This window comes from Chaetura pelagica, unplaced genomic scaffold (genome assembly GCF_000747805.2).
Source record: "Chaetura pelagica isolate M959 unplaced genomic scaffold, ChaPel_1.0 scaffold177, whole genome shotgun sequence".
NCBI classification, from domain to species: Eukaryota; Metazoa; Chordata; class Aves; order Apodiformes; family Apodidae; genus Chaetura; species Chaetura pelagica.
In genome coordinates, this window is record NW_009953803.1 from 1,679,919 (window position 1) to 1,698,711 (window position 18,793).

General features: G+C 40.9%; 1 protein-coding gene across 1 annotated transcript in view; it reads left to right on the forward strand.

Moving 5' to 3' along the window:
- The first annotated feature begins 1,809 nt into the window (after positions 1-1,809).
- RBM27 (RNA binding motif protein 27) overlaps positions 1,810-18,793 on the forward strand; it is a 19,070-nt gene continuing 2,086 nt past the window's right edge. The window contains exons 1-17 of the mRNA XM_010001234.1: positions 1,810-1,948; positions 2,783-2,907; positions 4,314-4,405; positions 4,973-5,163; positions 5,983-6,240; positions 6,806-7,039; positions 8,293-8,427; positions 10,461-10,610; positions 12,468-12,615; positions 12,892-13,045; positions 14,187-14,450; positions 14,563-14,691; positions 15,550-15,672; positions 16,188-16,262; positions 16,371-16,535; positions 16,946-17,050; positions 17,152-17,343. Coding sequence (XP_009999536.1) covers positions 1,810-1,948; positions 2,783-2,907; positions 4,314-4,405; positions 4,973-5,163; positions 5,983-6,240; positions 6,806-7,039; positions 8,293-8,427; positions 10,461-10,610; positions 12,468-12,615; positions 12,892-13,045; positions 14,187-14,450; positions 14,563-14,691; positions 15,550-15,672; positions 16,188-16,262; positions 16,371-16,535; positions 16,946-17,050; positions 17,152-17,343 — 2,679 coding nt within the window. The remainder of the gene's footprint in view (positions 1,949-2,782; positions 2,908-4,313; positions 4,406-4,972; positions 5,164-5,982; positions 6,241-6,805; positions 7,040-8,292; positions 8,428-10,460; positions 10,611-12,467; positions 12,616-12,891; positions 13,046-14,186; positions 14,451-14,562; positions 14,692-15,549; positions 15,673-16,187; positions 16,263-16,370; positions 16,536-16,945; positions 17,051-17,151; positions 17,344-18,793) is intronic.

An 18,793-nucleotide genomic window follows, 5' to 3' on the forward strand; every position in this document is an offset into this window, starting at 1 on the left:
GGGGAGGAGGAGCCGCCTGCCCGCCGCGGGGCACCGGGGCGCGGGCAGTGGCCGCTGGGACGGGGTCTGCCCGGGGCAGGTGTCTGGGCAGGGAGGGCCTGGCCCTGGGGTTTCCGCAAAGTAAAGTTAAGCCCCGTCTGAAGTTGCAGGAGGCACCTCTACAATGTGTAGCTAACCGATACTTCTACAGGTACTTTCTATTTTCGTGTTTTGAGTAGGCCTTCGAGCTGCCCTGGTGCAGTCATTAAGTAGCAGCTTTGTGAAAATTCTTCGTTTCTTTCCTTTTTACTTTTTGAAGAAAATGGGTCTCTCTGGTGCTTGCTCAAATCCTTCTGGAACTCTGTCTAGACCAGAGTGTAGCTCTTGCTCCCACACCTTCACTGCCAGTTCCAGTCAACCTTCTGTCATGCTGTTCCCTTGGGATCTGAGCTGCACCACAGGGACCTCAGGTGGAGATGAGGGTTCATGGTAGGGAATTGTCGACTTTGCTGGTGGGTCCTGAAAGCAAGAATTCAGGAGTGCAAATACCAAACGGTGAACCTGGAGAGGTGCACACGTCTCACACGTGCTCCTGTGGTGTGTAGTGTCATGCCTGGGAGAAACTGATGCATGGAGAGATGGGAATGGGTGTAAAGCACAGGATCATCTCCTTGATTTTAAGTTGAAGGCTTAGAGCCAGTTGCAGGTGGACAATAGCACCAAGTGCATTACCTAGAGTTTATTTCCTTTTGTGAGTGTGTGTGTGTAAGAATTGTAAAATCTGTATATTTGTGGTTTCTTTGTTGTTAATTGCTACATTTAGTGTGGCTTTCATCGGGTGCTGGAAACAGCCAGAAACTAATTTGGAGTGGAGCTGCTTGGTTGGCTGCTCGTGAGGTTTCTTATTTTCTCTAGCTAGTTGACACCTGCTTGGCTTTCTGCATTGTGTTTGTGTTTTCTGGATGGGTTTTTTATTTGATACTGCTTTGATATCTATATACTTCAAACTATTTCCTTCTATATCCATAGTTAATATTCCCTAACTGTTAATCATAAAAATAATTATCTGTTTAAATTGTCAGTGGTTTGGGTTCCTGCCTGCCATCTGCTAGCTTGCCTCTGCATCTTTTGAGAGGCAAAATGAGGAGCTGTTGCTTAATCGTTTGACACTGTTACTCTAGTTCATACTTGGAATGTTTTTCTAGTAGCTGAATAATGGAATCTAAAGCAATATCCAGTTTAAAGATTACTGGCAGAGTTTTGCTGCACGAAGTTGTCTGGTTTTGGTGTTTGTGAAGCTGGATCAGGGCTTAGGTAGTGCAGACAGTGGATCTGTATTGATAATTGCTCCCATTTCAACATTTTTCAGTGTTAAAGAAATATTGTATAGTCTGTAGGCATGGAAATAATCTTTGAGGAAAGAAACCCCCAGGTATGTTAAGCACAGTGACTCAAGCTGTACAAGATGTGTCTGTGTGCATACTGAAAGTGTGCTTTTGTGATGCAGCTTTCTGAACTGCTTTTCATGGTGATCATGTTTTAATACTTTACAACCACTGTAATACTGTAAAAAAGAGGAAAGGTAGTTTTTCCTAAGCAGGACTTAGGAAGGAGCAAAAGAGTGGGAGCACTGTCAGGTGTGGTAGGGTCAGGAGGCACGTCACAGATCGTTCTGTGGTTGGAGAAGAACTTCCCTGGCTCCATCATCCCGGCGCAGCCGAGCTGGCAGTGTCGGAAAGGCATTGGACATGTTGCCAGGGCTGCCTGGTGGCTCTTCTGCAGCAGTGACTGTCCAGCACAGGGTTTTGGCATGCTTCAGCAGCACCAAGAATGGTTCTTTCTCTCCATAGATGTGACGCAGACCCCTCGGCCTTAGCCAACTATGTCGTGGCATTAGTCAAGAAAGACAAACCAGAGAAAGAGCTGAAAGCTTTCTGTGCTGACCAGCTGGATGTCTTCCTGCAGAAAGGTACTGTGCTCTCTGCCACTTTACCTGCTGGATGCTTGCCATTTAGCTGGGGAGAGCAGGAGGGATGGGGCACCCTTGTTACCTTGAATTAAAGCATCCTTCAGTTGCCTTGAACTACTTGTTTACTGTGAATTGAATATTTCTTACAGTGTGAAGGAATAAATGTTGTGATTAAATACAAAAAAAATCTTAAGATGAAGTTGTGTAGCTTTGTCTTGTTCATGACGGGTGGGAGGAAATCCTCTGAAATAAAAGCTAGCAATTTCATTTTGAACTATCAGCCATGCTGCTGATACTTGTTTGATAACTTCTGGAAACCTGGTCCATGTTAATCTTTCAGGCTTTTGATGAGCTTCTCATATCAATCTGGTTCAAATTCAGGGTTTTAAACAACTGAAATCCCAACACTCACTGAGGGAGTTATTGTGCATTTTTTGTAATCTGATGTTAAATTGATGGTTAGTCTTTCATGAACTATTTACTCATAGAAGTTGCTGTAAAGAGGCAGGGAGCGGTAGCTAATGGCACAGCTGTGGGCTTGTTCCTTGGCCATAACTTCTGGTCATAGCTGCCCCATAGAAGATTTCAAAGTTGTAAATGAGATTCAAGGAAAAGTCAGTGTCTGATACACCTGATTAATTTCTTTTCTTTAAATGAACAACCTCAATTCCACAAATGTGATTTCAGCTCCTTGAATGGAATTGATGTTCATTGCTCTAGGATGCTGCTGTGAGCAGTCCATCTAGGTGACTTCTTTCAGAGGCTTCTCTGGAAAATCTAAAGGTGGCCTTAAATCAGCACGTAACAATATGTTCTTATGTTCTGTATCCACAGAAACTTCAGGTTTTGTAGATAAACTTTTTGAAAGTCTCTACTCAAAGAGTTACCTTCCTTCTCTTGAACACACAAAAGTAGAAGCGAAGCCTGCAGGTCAGGAAAAAGAAGAAGTGAAGGAGGAGGTAACATCACCTTTTCTGTCTACCTGCTTCTAATTTTCAAATTAGCCATCCTGTACATTTGTGAGGCAAAATGTGTAAGAAAAGTCCACTCTCTTGTGACTAGTGATCTCTGTTCTCTGTGCATCTGAAGGAAAATGGAAGAATATTCAGACAAGAATGTTTTAAAATCCCTCTGTAGAGTGTGTCTTTGACCTGGATTAATGGCATTCGGAGTCCTGTTGGGACATCCCTGGTGATAATGATTTGGAGAGGTGATAATGATTGAAGAGAGGGAAAAGAAGCTAAAACATTCAAAACATTTCCTTTTCCAGTTTTGTATTTTCTGTGAGAAGTAACATTTATTTTAAATGCTTTCTATAATGCTTACAATCAGTGACACATGGTGGCCTCTATATTGAGGGATAATTACTTTTAAAAGTGAAGTAGCATTAATTTGCCAACAATTCTTTCTGTTTTATTGAGAAAACTAAAAACAATCAAGTTTTTGAGAACAGAAAACTAATATTCCCGTAGTTGTCTTAAATCTCTTTTCATATTATATATAATCTGCTATCACTTGTCTAAGATACCTGCTTTTTTCATCTAAGTTGCCATTTAGTTTTTTCTTTCTGGTGTCCTTTTCTTATCTGAGGATCAGACCCAGAATTATCATGACAGTTTGAGGCAGTAGCATTGGTGGTGAAGTCCATAACGTGCAGCTACACAAGACTTTCACTTTAACAGTTTTCTGATTGCTTCTCAAACAGATGTTGTAATTCTTACAGTTTGTTTAGAGCTACCTTCAGGTGACTTAACCAGTGCATGGAAACTTCTGCCACCCAAATGTACAATCACTTCTAAGCAGTGTGAAATACCAGCTAAAGTGCAAAATGGGCTCAAAGTGGTTTACAGGAGTGGTACAGCTGACAAGACCTCTAAAGCTGCTTTGGTTTAGGCCAGAAAGAAATGTGACTAGTTCAACCATGGGAACAGGTGTCTTTTTTGTTTAAAGCATGTATTTCCAGGGTTAAGCTGATGACAAACCTACTTGGAGAAGTAGCTCTCCTTATTTGTGTTCTGGTTACAAGATCAGAAAATACCTCATTGAGTTGCTTACTTTAACTAGCATGATAGAGAACTTCATCTTTCATGAATCCTGCTTAAAAACAAAGTATTGAAGTAGTTTTATTTTGGGGCATCTCCTCTTCTGCAGAAGAACCTGAAAGATTTGAACCAAAAAGCTCCACAATCTCTAGTTGCAGTGCTTGAGTGTTCTGTGCAAGTCTATGTTCTATGCAAGTTCTATGCAAAAACATATTGGTTTTGTACAGGGTGTTAACTGTAACTTGAACTAAATTTTGGTCTTGTATTCTTCATTTTTTAAAAAAGTGATACTCACCCTTGGTTTGTAGTTGTCTCTTAAACAGAATTTTCAAGAGCCAGTTGAAGAAGAGCGGGATAGCAGGAAAAAGAAGTATTCCAGTCCACAGAGGAGCCGTGGAGACACCAGTGAGCAAAGGTTAGTTCTGAACCAAAATATTAAGTTCTTCTGTGTTTGGTGGCAGTCTGTCCCTGGGGATTTTAACCTTGTAGGTAGTGATTTTTTCATTAAAATAGTCACTTCTTCCCAACTTTTTTCTATTTGCAATATGTTATTTGTATGCTGATCACATGCATGAGGGCCCTTGACTAGAAGTTGGTCTCTTCCAAAAAAATGTCAGTCTGTTTCAAGTGTTAATACCTGGGAATGTCATCAATTCTGTTTCCTCTGTTGTATAAATTAAAAAGCATTGTTGGCAGTCATTAGAGGTGGAGAGGTTGTTGACACAATGTGAGCATCACTTTTAAAACATACCATGTTTTGGTCATCTAACTTCTTCATCTTTCCAATTCTGCTTAGTCCTTCCCTTGCTGGTTTCTACTAATTAGTGATTCAGTTTGAGATCCTGTACTTTTCTAATGTAATTAGGGCCGTTCTGACTGAAGCGTTTCGCTGCCCAGGTCGGATGGGAAGGATGAACAGTGTTCTCTCGCAAGCTTATTTTTTTAGTTGGGTGCCTCTTTTCATAAACGATGTGTTTTCTAGAACCAGAGAGAAGAAGAGAGACGATGGGAAGTGGAGAGACTACGACAGGTACTACGAGCGGAGCGACTCGTACCGGGAGAAGTCGGGCTGGCGGCGCGGCAGGAGCAAGAGCCGCAGCAAGAGCCGCGGGCTGAGCCGGAGCCGCAGCCGCAGCCGGGGCAGGAGCAAGGACAGGGAGGCCAGAAGTGCTGGTGAGTACCCGAGGTGCTGCTGCTGGAGCTCAACTCACGTTCATGGTGTGGGTTCTCCTGGCAGGCTGCAGAAGTCCTTGAAAAGCTGGAGCAAATTTTGAGAGCTTTGTGTTCCTGAAGTTATTAACCAAGATGCTGTTCTTTGGAGTAGAACAATTAAGGGGATTGTTTTCTTATTTGCTAACCTCTTAATTTATCCACAGGTGTATACCAGGGGAGATCAGGAGCTGGTATTTTTCTGCTGTGTGTGGTGTTGACAAAGCTGTTGCCTGTTTTTTTTTCTTTTTTCCAAAGATCTAGGGTTTTTGCAAAACAGTGTACCTCCTTTTTCATTTTGTAACTGTGTATTTTTTTAGAGAAGGTTTTTCTGTAACTGAAGGTGCTTCCCATGTGATCCATTGTTCTTTTAGGGCTAATTCAGGTCGGTTGGGAAAATAAGAGGCACAGATTACAACGGATTTCAGCACATGTTGAGGCCACATTATTGAGGGGGGTGCAGTTAGGTTTGTTTCTTCAGGCTTTTTCCTCCCTCTTTCTGGTTTAAAAGAGAAAGCTGTAATCCAGAATGGAATAAGGAATAGAGGAATAAATTTGCATTTTGCAAAGAAAATGTTTAGATTTCTGAAGTTAAAACCCTGTCTGCCTTATGTTTAGTTCTTATTCCATTGCTAAGACTAAGCTCCTTCAAGAACAGTCTAACATGCAAAATACTGAATATTTAAGGAAATGTTTATGCTTTTGTGTAGTAGCTTTTTCCAAGGCTCTGATATACAGAACAAAGCAGGAAGACTTTGCTTTATTTTTATTTTTTTCAAACAGAGCACCGAGAGAGATCCAAATTCAAGAGTGAAAGAAATGATGCTGAAGGCTCCTATAACCCAGTGCCCGCGTCTCCCAGTAAATCCTCAGAGCAGTATTCCTCTGCACAGGCTATTCCCAGTGCTGTCACTGTGATTGCACCTGCGCACCATCTGGAAAACACAACAGAGAGCTGGTCAAATTTCTATAACAATCACAGCAATCCCCCTTCATTTGGCAGAAACCCTCCTCCTAAAAGAAGATGTCGAGATTACGATGGTAAATTATCTGCTTCTTAGTTTTCAGTTTTTCACCTTGTTTCAGTTATTCTGTGACTTTTTTTAGGTATTCACTAAACATAGGCAGCAAGTAAAAATGCAGTAGCATTTAGAATATACCTTGAATGTAAAAGATGCATTTATGACCTGTATTTTACTGGAGAAATAACTAGTCTTACTGGAAGCAGTTTACTTACAATCTGACCATTGCTGGATAAGAGCATAGGGAGTTTGGTCACAATTCTGTGGATGCTTGGCAAGTATTTCAACCACTGGCAGCTCTGATACAGATTGCAGTGCATGTTTTTAATATAAAACAGTATTTCTGCATGATTATTTTTTTTCCCACATCTTTTATGATGAATACATGTATGTTTGTATGCTTTTATGGAAGATGATTCTAATTTTAGTTATTTTTAAGCCTCATCTGATAATGCAATGTTGGATCAGTGATTGCATATTTTCATTAGTAAGAAATTCCAACAAAAGAAAACAGATGCTACAAATCATTTACCACTAACCTTTTATGTTTTCCTAAAAAGATTATTAAATGTTCTGTTTTGCAGAGCGAGGATTTTGTGTGCTTGGTGATCTTTGCCAGTTTGATCATGGAAATGATCCTTTAGTAGTAGATGAAGTTTCCTTGCCAAGTATGATTCCTTTTCCTCCACCACCTCCGGGACTTCCTCCTCCTCCTGGAATGCTTCTGCCCCCCTTGCCAGGGCCAGCTCGTAACATGAGGTTGCCAGTTCCACAAGCTCATCCCCAGGCACCACCTCCTGTTGTGCTTCCTGTACCAAGTAAGTCAGAATATGGTTCTGTGTTCCTTTAAGTCGCCAAGCTAAAATGATGGCTCTTTCTGGAAGATCTGTGTGTATTCAAAGTGATGAGCTCAAGTTTCCTTGATAGCCCTGTGCTGTTCAAAATACTGCCAAAAATAATTCCAGAAAATCAGCCTGTCAAATATGACGTTCCCAGCACTCCAAAATGAAATAGATCTGTTGGGCAGGTAGGCAGAGGGGGTGTCTTTCACATTATGTTCTAACCCTGGTGCTGTTTGGATTGACCAGTAAAAATTGGATTACTAGATGTTTTTTTTCCTAATGCAATAATGTTGAGATTTAATCTCATAAAAGTTCTAATAAATTTATGTTTGGACTTCATTATGTACTGCTTTTTAGTAGCAGATAATGGATACATCTAAGATCTATTTGGGCTCAAGGCTCAATCTCTGAGACTGTGTAGCTTTTTTTGTTATTCTACTGTATCTTACAATGTAAATTCTATGAAGATACAGAATATTAGATAGGTGATTACTCTGTGTCAGCACTCTCTATTCCAGTGACACTGGAACGTTGTGATAGTTGATCAAAATAGCAACAGCTATGGGATGAGAAGCAATTTTATATAGGATTCACCCTAAACTCTGCTTGAGCATTTTAGTGGGAGGAATTGGCCTGGTGTGGAGGGAACTCGCAGTGCTCTCTGATGTATTTGTGTCCTGATAATTTGTGTAGTGTAACTCACTGTCCTGTTTTGGCCATATGGTCAGTAGGAATGTAGGTATCCTGTATGGTGCAAACAAAGCAAAAATAGCTAGACAGACTCCTCATCTGTGACTGCCTTTTTGCCCTGTAGTTCTTGTTTGAGAACTGTAATCCAAATGTTGCTGATACAATCTCTTGCTCTGAGCAAGCCTTGATTATCCATGGCAGAGCTGAGGGAGGAGCTGGTTTAGCTAATGCCAGCTCTAGCAATAATAAACCTCTAGGGAGGAAAAGACACTTCTCTCTTTTTTTGTTGTTGTTGTTTTTCTTTTCTTTTTTTTTTTTTTTTTAAAGCTTTGTCCTTTCTGGGAAGGAGAAAAGCTGATGAAATCAGAGCAACTGACCTGAGCAGGGCTTCTCAGTTTACTTCTATTGTAAAGGGATTGTAAATATTTGCAGTTTTCACCTTACTCAAAGCAAGAAATACACGAATTGCACTGAACTGTTTGCACACTTTGTCTGTGGAGTGTCAGCTCGTAGTGTTCTCTTCTGTGATGTCATTCTAGGACCACCTTTAACACAGTCAAGTTTGGTAAATAACCGTGACCAGCCTGGGACAAGTGCAGTGCCCACTCTTGCACCCGTGGGAGCAAGGCTGCCTCCTCCTCTACCCCAGAACCTGCTCTACACAGTTACGGAACGTAAGCACTTACCTTTTTTAAAATCTGTTGGGATACATGTTTTAAAATTCCTCTGATGTATGATTAGAAATTACTACCCCTATGTCTTCATCCAGTATATAGACGTCTTAAAAAGAAGTCTGATGGCTTTCGTGGTGGTCAGTATATGGTCCGTTGTTCCTGTGAGAAGCAGCAGGGGTGTCCTGTCACCCTCTGGGGAGGGGTCATTTGTGGGGAGCTTCCTTTGAGTTTTGTATGCTCAAAGCAATAGGATTGTTGCATAAGAAAGGGATCCCCTCATCTTAAAGGTGTTTAGTAAGCAAAGAGTGGATCTGCAAACCTGTAATTACTGTTGAACTTGCTTTGTATCCCAGTCCAGTTTTGGTTACTGCAGATGAGACAGATTATTTTTTTTTCAGCTGTGTATCACAATAGTCTTTACAGTCTAGATACACTTCAGTACTTTCTTTCGATCTTTTTTTTTTTTTCCCCCAGATTTGGCTAAGTTCTAGCTTTCTAACTTAAAAAAGTGGATGGCTTTCAATGGACATGCCCATCTCAACACAGCTCAGATTTTTCCAAAGTGGGTTTTCATGAGGGAAAGTATCAAAAATACCTGGAGAGTCCTAGATTGTGCAATTTAGATCCAACAAAGCTTGTATTTCTTTGATGAAGAAAGGAGTATAATGACATTTCCATGTCTTACGTGAACAAAACAAGATCATTAAATCTTGATATTTTACAATATTCCCACCTGGGTTTTTAAAAATATTTTCTGAATCTCATTCAAAGGAGGGTGCCAGTTCATGATCCATATAATTTCCTTTGTGACTCCCATGCTTTTCAGAACTTCAGTCACTCAATATCTTGTGAGATAATATGATCAATTATCTCCAGATGCTGTCAGACATTTAGATGTTACCATCTGATTCTTTCAGCTTCACTACTTCTAACAGGTGGTTCTGTCTGTCTTAGCTCACAGGGCATCACTGGCTTCAGTTGCACCACACAATTCTGTTCTCCAGAGCATGTGGAGATTGTCATGTCCTGTCCTTGGACTGGTGTGGGAACAACTGCTGGTTGCCCTCTTGCAATCAGTTGTATGCAAGTTCTGGAGGAGGAGCTGGTGGTTCAGCTTGTGCAAAGTTAATGGAAGTTCTTGGCAGAGTCTGAAACTAAACTGTGAAACATCAGCATCAAAATTCTGGGGCATCTGTTTTAAATTGTAGAGTCTTCATGGTTGCTGTGGAATAAGGAGCTGAAATCTAGAGTGACTCAAGTCTGTCAAGTCCCCGTGTGTAGGCATTCATTTCTGTTCCAGGATGTACTGTGTTTCTGTGGAGGCTTTTCATAGACTTTTTTTCATTCTAGTTCTTGTGTAGCTTTTGTGTTTTGGAAAAATCAATCATCCTTGATTTGGACCTTGGGCTGGAGGAGCAGTTTGAGTCAGTTCTGTCATCTTGTGTTCCAATGGTTATCCCTCTTAAGTAAAATAATCATGAGTGCCTTACTGGAGCTAGGTAGCTCATCTCAGTCTTACAAAAATTAAGATAATTTAATAGGTAAGTATTGGTCAAATTACCTGATTTCTCAGCTTTCTTTGATTGGAATCATCTAAGTACATTTTTCTCAAAAAATCCTTTTCTGAAGTAAACTAGTCTGCTGGGCAGCAAAGACTGAAAATCTCTTTGTATCTTATGCCCCACAGAATAAATGCCTGAACTGAATCTGCTGTTGCTCCCCTTGAGACACTGTCAGAGGTTGTGAAGGTTGTCACACAAACACCTCGTTCCTTTTCAACGCTCAGTGTGACTGATGCACTTGTACCAACAGTAACAATCATACCAATGCCCCGAGGAGAACATGCCCAAGCAGAGCTGGGTGTAAGGGTCAGCTGAGGGTTTTGCATGGCTACACACGCTGGCAGTACCATCTCTTCTCTTCATACCAAACAGCTTCGGTTCTTGGACATCCATGCATTTCCTTAAAGGAAAATTAACCCTGAGTCTTAAACTCATTTGAAAACTCCTTTCATTTCTCTCCTTTTTTTATAGATACATATGAGCCAGATGGCTATAACCCTGAAGCTCCTAGTATTACCAGTGCTGGTAGATCTCAGTACCGACAGTTCTTTACGAGAGCACAAACGCAGCGTCCAAATCTAATTGGCCTAACATCTGGGGAGATGGATACAAATCCAAGAGGTAGGAAGGGTTTCCAGTCATTGCTGTTGCTATTTTTGTCCAAGACCGTCATACTGATTTTCCCCCTTTTCAGGCTGAAAGTGATAGTTTTTCGCACTGATCCAGTGTTTCAGAGCAGTTTTCAGACATCTCTACCCTTTATAAAATACTAATATGACCACACTGAAGTCAAAGCAGCCTTTTGGATTAAAACTAACCACTCACTTGGTGGTGTTACAGGGGGTTGGTTGGTTGGGTTTTTATTCCTCTTTAGCTTGTGAAGGCATTTTTTGGGTGCTGGGTGCTTCTTGAAAGAAAAGTGGTGCAGAAAGATGGTTTTAAGCAGTACGGTCTGAAGACTGCTTTTGGTTTGCCAAGGGTGTGTTTAGGATCTGGGGCACAGAGGTGATGATCTACACTACTTGCCTCAGCTGTCATGGTGGCAGCAAGGAGGGTAGCAGTGGTGGGATGTGTTTGTGCTTGGTGGTCTGGCAGACAGGTGCTCTCTAAGTGAGCACTGCAGGTAGCATTCCCCTTCTCCTAGCCTGTGGAAACCAGTCGGTGTTTAAGTAATTCCGTGTCCTTAACTGGGTGGATGTGGGTGTAGTCTCTTAGAGGTCACATGTATGAAATATCTTATAGGGGAGAGAACAATCCAAGGCTCTTAAAAAAAATGTTTGTTCTGTTAGCATAATTTTCTTTCCGTCCTGCTTTCCTGCCCCAATCCCTAAAAGAGAACATGTGAAGTGTCAGTGTTTACTGTTACACATCAGTGTTTCTTACTCAGTAGGTAAGAGAGATTTTTTTCAATACTTCCTTCCAGTGACTCATCCTATGAATAATACAGTTAAATATTATTGCAGAAGTCACTGTTGCTGTTTTCATCTTAATCAACATCACAAAGGCAGGGTTGGGGCTGTATTTCTGGCCCTCAGATTCTCTAAGAACCCATTCCATTTGTAAGGCATGGGTGACTGTTCAGCAGTGGTGCTTCAGGCCACTTGATTTTCTCTCTTTGTCAAGTGTATGAAAGGTTTGCTCTAAAATCATCCTCTGAAGTAAGATTAAAACTGTGCCAAAAATGCCCAGTCTTTATTCTCACCAGTTCTCACCACTCAGCAGAGCTCTGGAATATATAAAAGCTGTAGAAAGTTGACTTGTAACTCAGACTTCTTTTTAGGAGTTGAATATTTGGCACACACAGGAGACCCACAGCAACAGCCTGATCTTGAAAAAGTTGTAAATAAACACTTGGCAAACTGTGATCTGGTGTTTTTGCTTTGTGTTTGTAGAGGTTTCTTCAAACTTTAATCCAAGAGTATAATTTCATGCCATAGTTGTGCTTAATTAGCAGTTGGTTGCTGAAAACTGTATGGAGGGAAGGCAACAGGATAGCAGTGGGAGGAACGGTTTCTTGGTTGCCTTTCACTGTCAGGGGTTAATACAGGGGAAAGTTTGTTGTTTATCCAGCCCATGCCTTGTTGCTGAAGTCTAACCTGAAGTCTGGCACCCCAGCCTTGTTTCCTTTCCTCCTTTTTTTCATTTTTCCCTTTTTTTTTTTTTTTTTTTCCCCCTCTTCTACAGAATCTGAATTTTCAGTACCTAAAAGATGGAGTTTAGGTTTGTTTCTTCAAGATAATACTAATCTTAAAGGCAAAAATCTCATCCCTGCTGGCAGGACTAAATGTTTTCTGAAGTTGTTTAGTTAGACTAGCAAGTGATCTCTGAAGTAACTTTCAGCTGCAAAACTGACCAACTTGATAAAGTCTTACTTATTTTTGTGGTTTTCAACTTAGTCCCGTTTTGCTGTTCAAGTGGAAGTTTTCCTGCTGTCTCTGATGTGTGGTGAATAACAGAGGCCCCTTTCCTTTCCTCCAGCTGCCAATATTATCATCCAGACTGAACCTCCCATTCCCATTACAAATAATAGCAGCAATGTAACTAGAGTTGTCCTTGAACCAGACAGCAGGAAGAGATCTCCAAGTAGCATGGAATGTCCACCACTGAAGAAACCGTGGCTGGGAAAGTAAGAATGAACAACTGATTGGAATGCACTTTGTTGCTATCAATGCTGTGAATATTGCTGTTCACTAATCCCTATAATTGGAGCTGGCTGGGTCAGAAAATCTGTGTCCACCTAATATGGAGTCTAAATGTTTAGTGGTGGGAGCAGCTCTTCTTTCTTAATGTCTAGAGGGTAGATTTTTTTATAAGAAAAATAGAAGTTAAATGTGTGTTAACATTTGCTGCCTTACTTAAGTATATGTACAACTAAATTACTGTCTTCTTTTATTTTCTCTAGGCAAGCAAATAACAACCAGAATAAGCCAGGGTTCTTGAAGAAGAATCAGTATACGAATACAAAATTAGAAGTCAGAAAAATCCCACCAGAATTGAACAATATTACACAGCTCAATGAACATTTCAGCAAATTTGGGACTATTGTAAATATTCAGGTAAAAAACAAAGTTCAGTTTTATGCCTGTATGTATTTTATTTTCCCTGAAGCCTTCTTGAATACTGCAGCTGATCTGCATTCCTCAGGAAGCCTTAGGAGGCTAACTGGGAGAGTAGATGATCAAATTCAATTAATCCTTTTCTTGGTCTACTCTGTATTATTATCCTAATCCTGTAGAATTGTGTTGGCTTCTGCCTTCATGAGGCCTTGCTTAATTTGGAAGGCTTGCAGATTTAACAGTATCTAAACCAACTCAAGTTTTTGAGCAACTTGTGTATAATTTTTGAAAGACATCTTCTAAAGATTTCTGTCTTGCATGATAGTCTTACAGTATTTCATAGCCAAAGTTTATATGATGCTTCAGGAGAGTCTCTATGTGCATCAATTTATTACCACTTGGCATCTTGGAGCTGGCTGCAGGTCAGTGCTGTTCCTTGCACTGTAGCAAGGGGAAAAGCACTATACGAGCAAAAACATGGGTAATTAGATGATTAAAATAGTGATTAGTTTCCATTTATTTTTCTAGACAAAACAGTTTCTCCTTAGGTCCTTGGAGATCTAAAAAGACAGATACATGGGAAGGCTCTGCACTTGCTAATTCTGTGTCTTGGCCAAAAAGATGCTGTGGTGCTTTCTGCACCTTGCTGATGAAATAGTGTATGTAAAACACGCTCAGTTGTTCTACTAGAAAGTCCAAGATACATTTTTATTCCTGTATTGAATTTTTAGAGAAAAATAGTCTTATTCAAGACAGTTAGATAATGCTGCATTGGGAATGTGTGAAGCTTTGTGTTGTACCTCCTGGGACAGCAACAGCCTTTCAGGAGGTTAAAGAGCTCTGGGGTCAGCACCAGGGTCTCTCCAGTCATACCCCAGTTCACAGGGCTCTTAGTATACCATGCTGTTTGGTGGAGGAATCTTTTATTTTATTGTTCTGCAAATAGGCTTTGCTGCAAGTGTGTGCAATACTTGCCAACAGGTAATTGGCTGTAATTACATAGAATGTTTTACCTGTATTTGAGCTGTCAATATCACTGGATATCCCACTCTGTATTTTAGATTATTTGTAGCTTGGTTTGCTACTGGATGAGATGTTTTCTTCCTAATGAACTGATGCATCCTAATGAATTTTGATTCAGGTTGCTTTCCAGAATGATCCTGAGGCTGCTCTAATCCAGTACTTGACTAACGACGAGGCCAGGAAGGCCATTTCCAGCACAGAGGCTGTTCTGAACAACCGGTTTATCCGGGTGCTGTGGCACAGAGAGAGTGATCAGCAGCCCCCACTGCTGCAGCAGCAGCAGCAGCAGACCCCTCCTCAGCCTCTTCATCACCAGCTTCATCTTCAGCAGCAAGGCCTGACCACAGCTCCAGCTGTAACAGTGCACAGCAGCCTGACAAAGGTAGTGTGCTGTGATGAAGGAGTGGTGGAGGTTACCAGCCTTCCTTAGTGACAGCTACTTCAGAACCACAGAGTATTTAATCTTTCATTTTTTACTGTCTGCTGATACACAGGTGATGAATAAACCTCTGGCATCTGGCGCGTATGTCCTTAACAAAGTCCCAGTCAAACGTCGCCTTGGAGCAGCAGGGGGAAGCCAGCCTGACTTGAGCCAGCCAGGGGCAGTGGTGGAGGACTCTCAGGTGTGTTTGTGAAGCTGAACATCTTCATACTTCAGTTAAAGCTTTAGCCTTTTAGCTGAAAAGGAGCTTGCAAATAGAGCTGGTGAATTGTTGGCAGTTGATTCTGTTTCTTTTCACTCATGTTCCAGGCAGCCATGGTCAGTCACTTCCTCCTGGTTTCATTACCTGTTTGTATAAAACAGGGACAATGACTTCAGAAACAAAGTATCACTGTTTTAAGTAGTATTAAATATTTTTGGCAGTGCTTCATAGTAAACAAACTTGACAGCCTGTATGTGATGTCAGCTTTTTGTTGGCAAAACTATGTGCTTTCTCAGGGATTTTTGAGCTTATGCTGTGCTTTACCAGTAGTGCTAGGAGCTGGTAGAATGCTTCTGCAGAGAGTTCAAGCTGATGTAGTTTAATTCACACTGATGTCCTAGTGAAGCAACTGTTCTTGGCCACAGAAAAGTCCTTTAACAAAAGAAAGTTTGCTAGTGACTTTTGCTGACTTACATGATCAGAAAGTGTGAGGTTAGACTGTGACTGTGAAGCTGAATATCATGCAGATGCAGAAGTGCAGCTTCAGTGGTATTCCTAGTGAATACCAGGATACAGAGGGAGTTTTGGATGAAGAAGGAAAGTAAGTCTCTTTTTTAGAAATCCTTTTAACATGCATTTAAGCTGATTGCTGCCAAGCAAGCTGGCTGCTAGACCGATGCAGTTACATGTATAATTGCCTTGGGCTTTTTGTCTCATTGCACAATTCTGGAAGTTTGTGTTCCTGTTTTACAGGGTGCATTCCTTAAAATTAATTCATGGTCTATCACATTCATTTTAAGCTATTATATATTTGTGTGTGTGTTTTTGCTATTTCAGACATTTCCTACTTCTACAAGCCACTCAAAAATGGTTTACAGCTCTTCAAACTTAAAGACATCTATGAAGCCTGGTGCAGGGTCTAAACCTCATGATGTGCAAGAAGCCCTTAAAAAAAAACAGGTACTTTACTATTGATTGGCTGACGGACAGTGTAGCAATTGAAGTCCTTCATAAATGTCACCATTTGACTCAGGTTCAACAACCATGCTCTCAATCCCCTCCCCCTGCCACCCAGGTAGGGAAGGAGAGAGAAAAAGAGAGAGACTTGGCTGGATTGAAAACTAAACTACACAGCTTTAATTAAATACTAGTGATAAGAGAAAATACATACAATTATATACAAATATGTTCAGATATGTGCAAAAGCCTCTTGCCTCCCCCCACCCCCAGCAACTCTCACAGCATCTCCTGAGTTGGGAACAGTCCTGAAAAATCATGGAGCTGCTGCTGAAGAGAGTGGAGAGTGAGGAAGTGAACAACTTGTGTTTTTCCAGCTCATATACACTTCGTAGTTGTGTGTTTTGCAGACTAGTAGTTTTCATCATGGCCTTCATTTCTGTAGCTTCAAGAAGTAAATATGATACATCTAATTTTAGACTGCTTTTACTGATTGAAAGAATTACTTTCTCATACAGGAGGCAATGAAACTCCAACAAGACATGAGGAAAAAGAAGCAGGAGATGTTAGAAAAACAAATAGAATGCCAGAAGGTAAGTCTGGAATGTCTTCTGGTAAATGCATTCTGATTTTGTAGATATGTCTGTTTGGTGTTTGGTTTTCTTGAAATTTTATTTCCCTGCTCTTTTTTTAATATGTAGATGTTGATATCCAAGCTGGAGAAAAATAAGTCCATGAAACCAGAAGAGAGAGCAGAAATAATGAAGACTTTAAAAGAACTAGCAGGAAAAATATCTCAGTTAAAGGATGAATTAAAAACATCATCTACAACTTCGACACCATCAAAATTGAAGTCCAAGACAGAGGTATTTATAGTGCAAGACACTTTCCTCCATGTGTTTTGTAACTGTTCCTAATATTATATCCTAAAAAATTAGATCAAAACACTTCCAAGCGTTTTGAATTTAAGAGTGATAACCATGGACAAGCAAGCTGTGGTTTGAAGGAACTCAGATGACCTAGTTCTGCATGTGGCTCATTTGAGCTTGTTCCAGTTCTGAAGCAGAGAAATCTGGGTCCTTTGAAAAATGGGCTGGGCAGGGGGCACGGAGGCAATGAAAACACCCTGAATTTACAGGAAGGATGGATGTTGTGTACTGGTCTGTGTTGACCATTTACATCAATGCATTGCTGAAGAAGTGGAACAAAACATTAAAAGCACACATTGCAGTTCTGCTCTTCCCTTCCCCTTTCTCTCTCTGCCTTTTTCTCTAAGGCACAAAAGGAACTTCTAGATGCAGAGCTGGACTTTCATAAGAGACTCTCTTCTGGAGAGGACACAACTGAGCTACGGAAAAAGCTGAATCAGTTACAAGTGGAGGTAAGTTTGGATCAATGCTTTTAGTGTATTTGTGAAATATAAATATGTGAAACCCTTTAGAAGTGAGGATGTCTTGGTCCATCTCTGCCCTTCCCACCCAGGCCGCCCGCCTGGGCATTTTGCCGGTTGGTCGAGGCAAGGCGGTGCCAGCCCAAGGAAGAGGACGAGGACGGGGTCGTGGTGGGAGAGGAAGGGGCATGTTGAATCACATGGTCGTGGATCATCGTCCCAAAGCACTGACAGTTGGAGGCTTTGTCGAGGAGGAGAAAGATGAATTGTTACAGCACTTCTCTGTGAGTATGAGGGCACATTGGAAAAAGGAGAAAGCTGAGGAGGAGAATTGTGGCTGAGCTATAAGTGAGATTAAGTAGGTAACCAGTACCCTGGATGTGTGCTCACCAGCACAGAGAGGCATGCTGGGAACTGTGTAAATACCTGTTTCTCTCTGAATTCTCAAAGATGCAAATCTTTTTGTTTCTGTTAGTGCAAACAAATCAAAGACTTCACCTTGAATCCATGGAACAGGCTATGGATAAGCAAACAGTTTCAGGCATATTGAGGGTGCAAATCTAATGCCTTTTATAGCTGCTTTACCATAGCTGCCCAATGCATTCTTTTACTGGGCAAAGCTAAATAGCTTACTCTTATTAGTTCTGCATTAAAGTAGTTTAAAACAGATGTTAGGAGGCTCAGAAATACCCATCAGCCTCTCTCTGTTTACAATAATTTCTCAGATTAGCAGTTCATACCATTTATCTTGTTTCTCTCTGGCTCAAGAAGCAAAGCACTGTTTTGCTCAACAGGACGTCAGTTTCTTTCAAATTAGTTAAATTTGCTTATGAACTCATGGTAGAGCAAGTTTGTAAGCTAAGCTAACAGATGTGTTAGCATATAACTAAATTAACATAATGAAGGAAAAGCTGATTTTATGTTTTCTTCAGTTACTTGTTCCGGAATGAAATGTTTTCATGGGCAAAGCTGGTAAACTTCAGAGAGATCATGTAGTACTTCATAAATAGACCCAGCATGAAATCTAAGCTTGATAAGTTGAGTTGGTATTTATGGAGGCTCTTTGCATAGCAAGTGACTGGTATGGAAAATTAATTTTGTAGAATCCTGCCCTTTAGAAGCTTGGGTATGTCTGATGTGACTGGAACAGTGTTACAACCCTTCATGCAGGGGTGAGCGTTGCTCTTGGGGGGCAGTTACTGGGCTTTGGCCTCGTGTCTCATCGGAAGGTTAGAGGCCTCTGCTGCTTTGGTGAGGTAACTTCAGGGAAAAATGCTGTGTGGTTTGATCAAAAAACCAGCCTGCTCCATGGTGTGCTAACAGTGAGCCCTGGGCAAGTCGTGAGAGGGAACCAGAGTTGCCTTTTTAAGAAGATCTTTGCTCTAATTCAATTTCTGAGTAACTTTGTGTTTTTGAAAGTTTTAGCCATCCTCAGCTGCTGGAACGAGTAAAAGCTTTTACAGACAACTAGGGCTGTAACTCAAGCTCCTACCTTACTGGCTTTTGAAGTACTTTTCTTCTGCCGTTCATACTAAATCTTAAGTTGACTAGAATGTTCTTTTGTGCTGCTCATACTTTATGCATAAATCCTTTTTTTATTTGAGGGTTTTGTGTACTATTTAACTATCACTGCTGTGGTCATTCCAATTTTCACTTTTATGCAGTACCTAAGTTCAAAAAATGCAAACTTCTGGTTAATCTGCCATTCAAGATTATATTTCCCTCCCTCTCAGT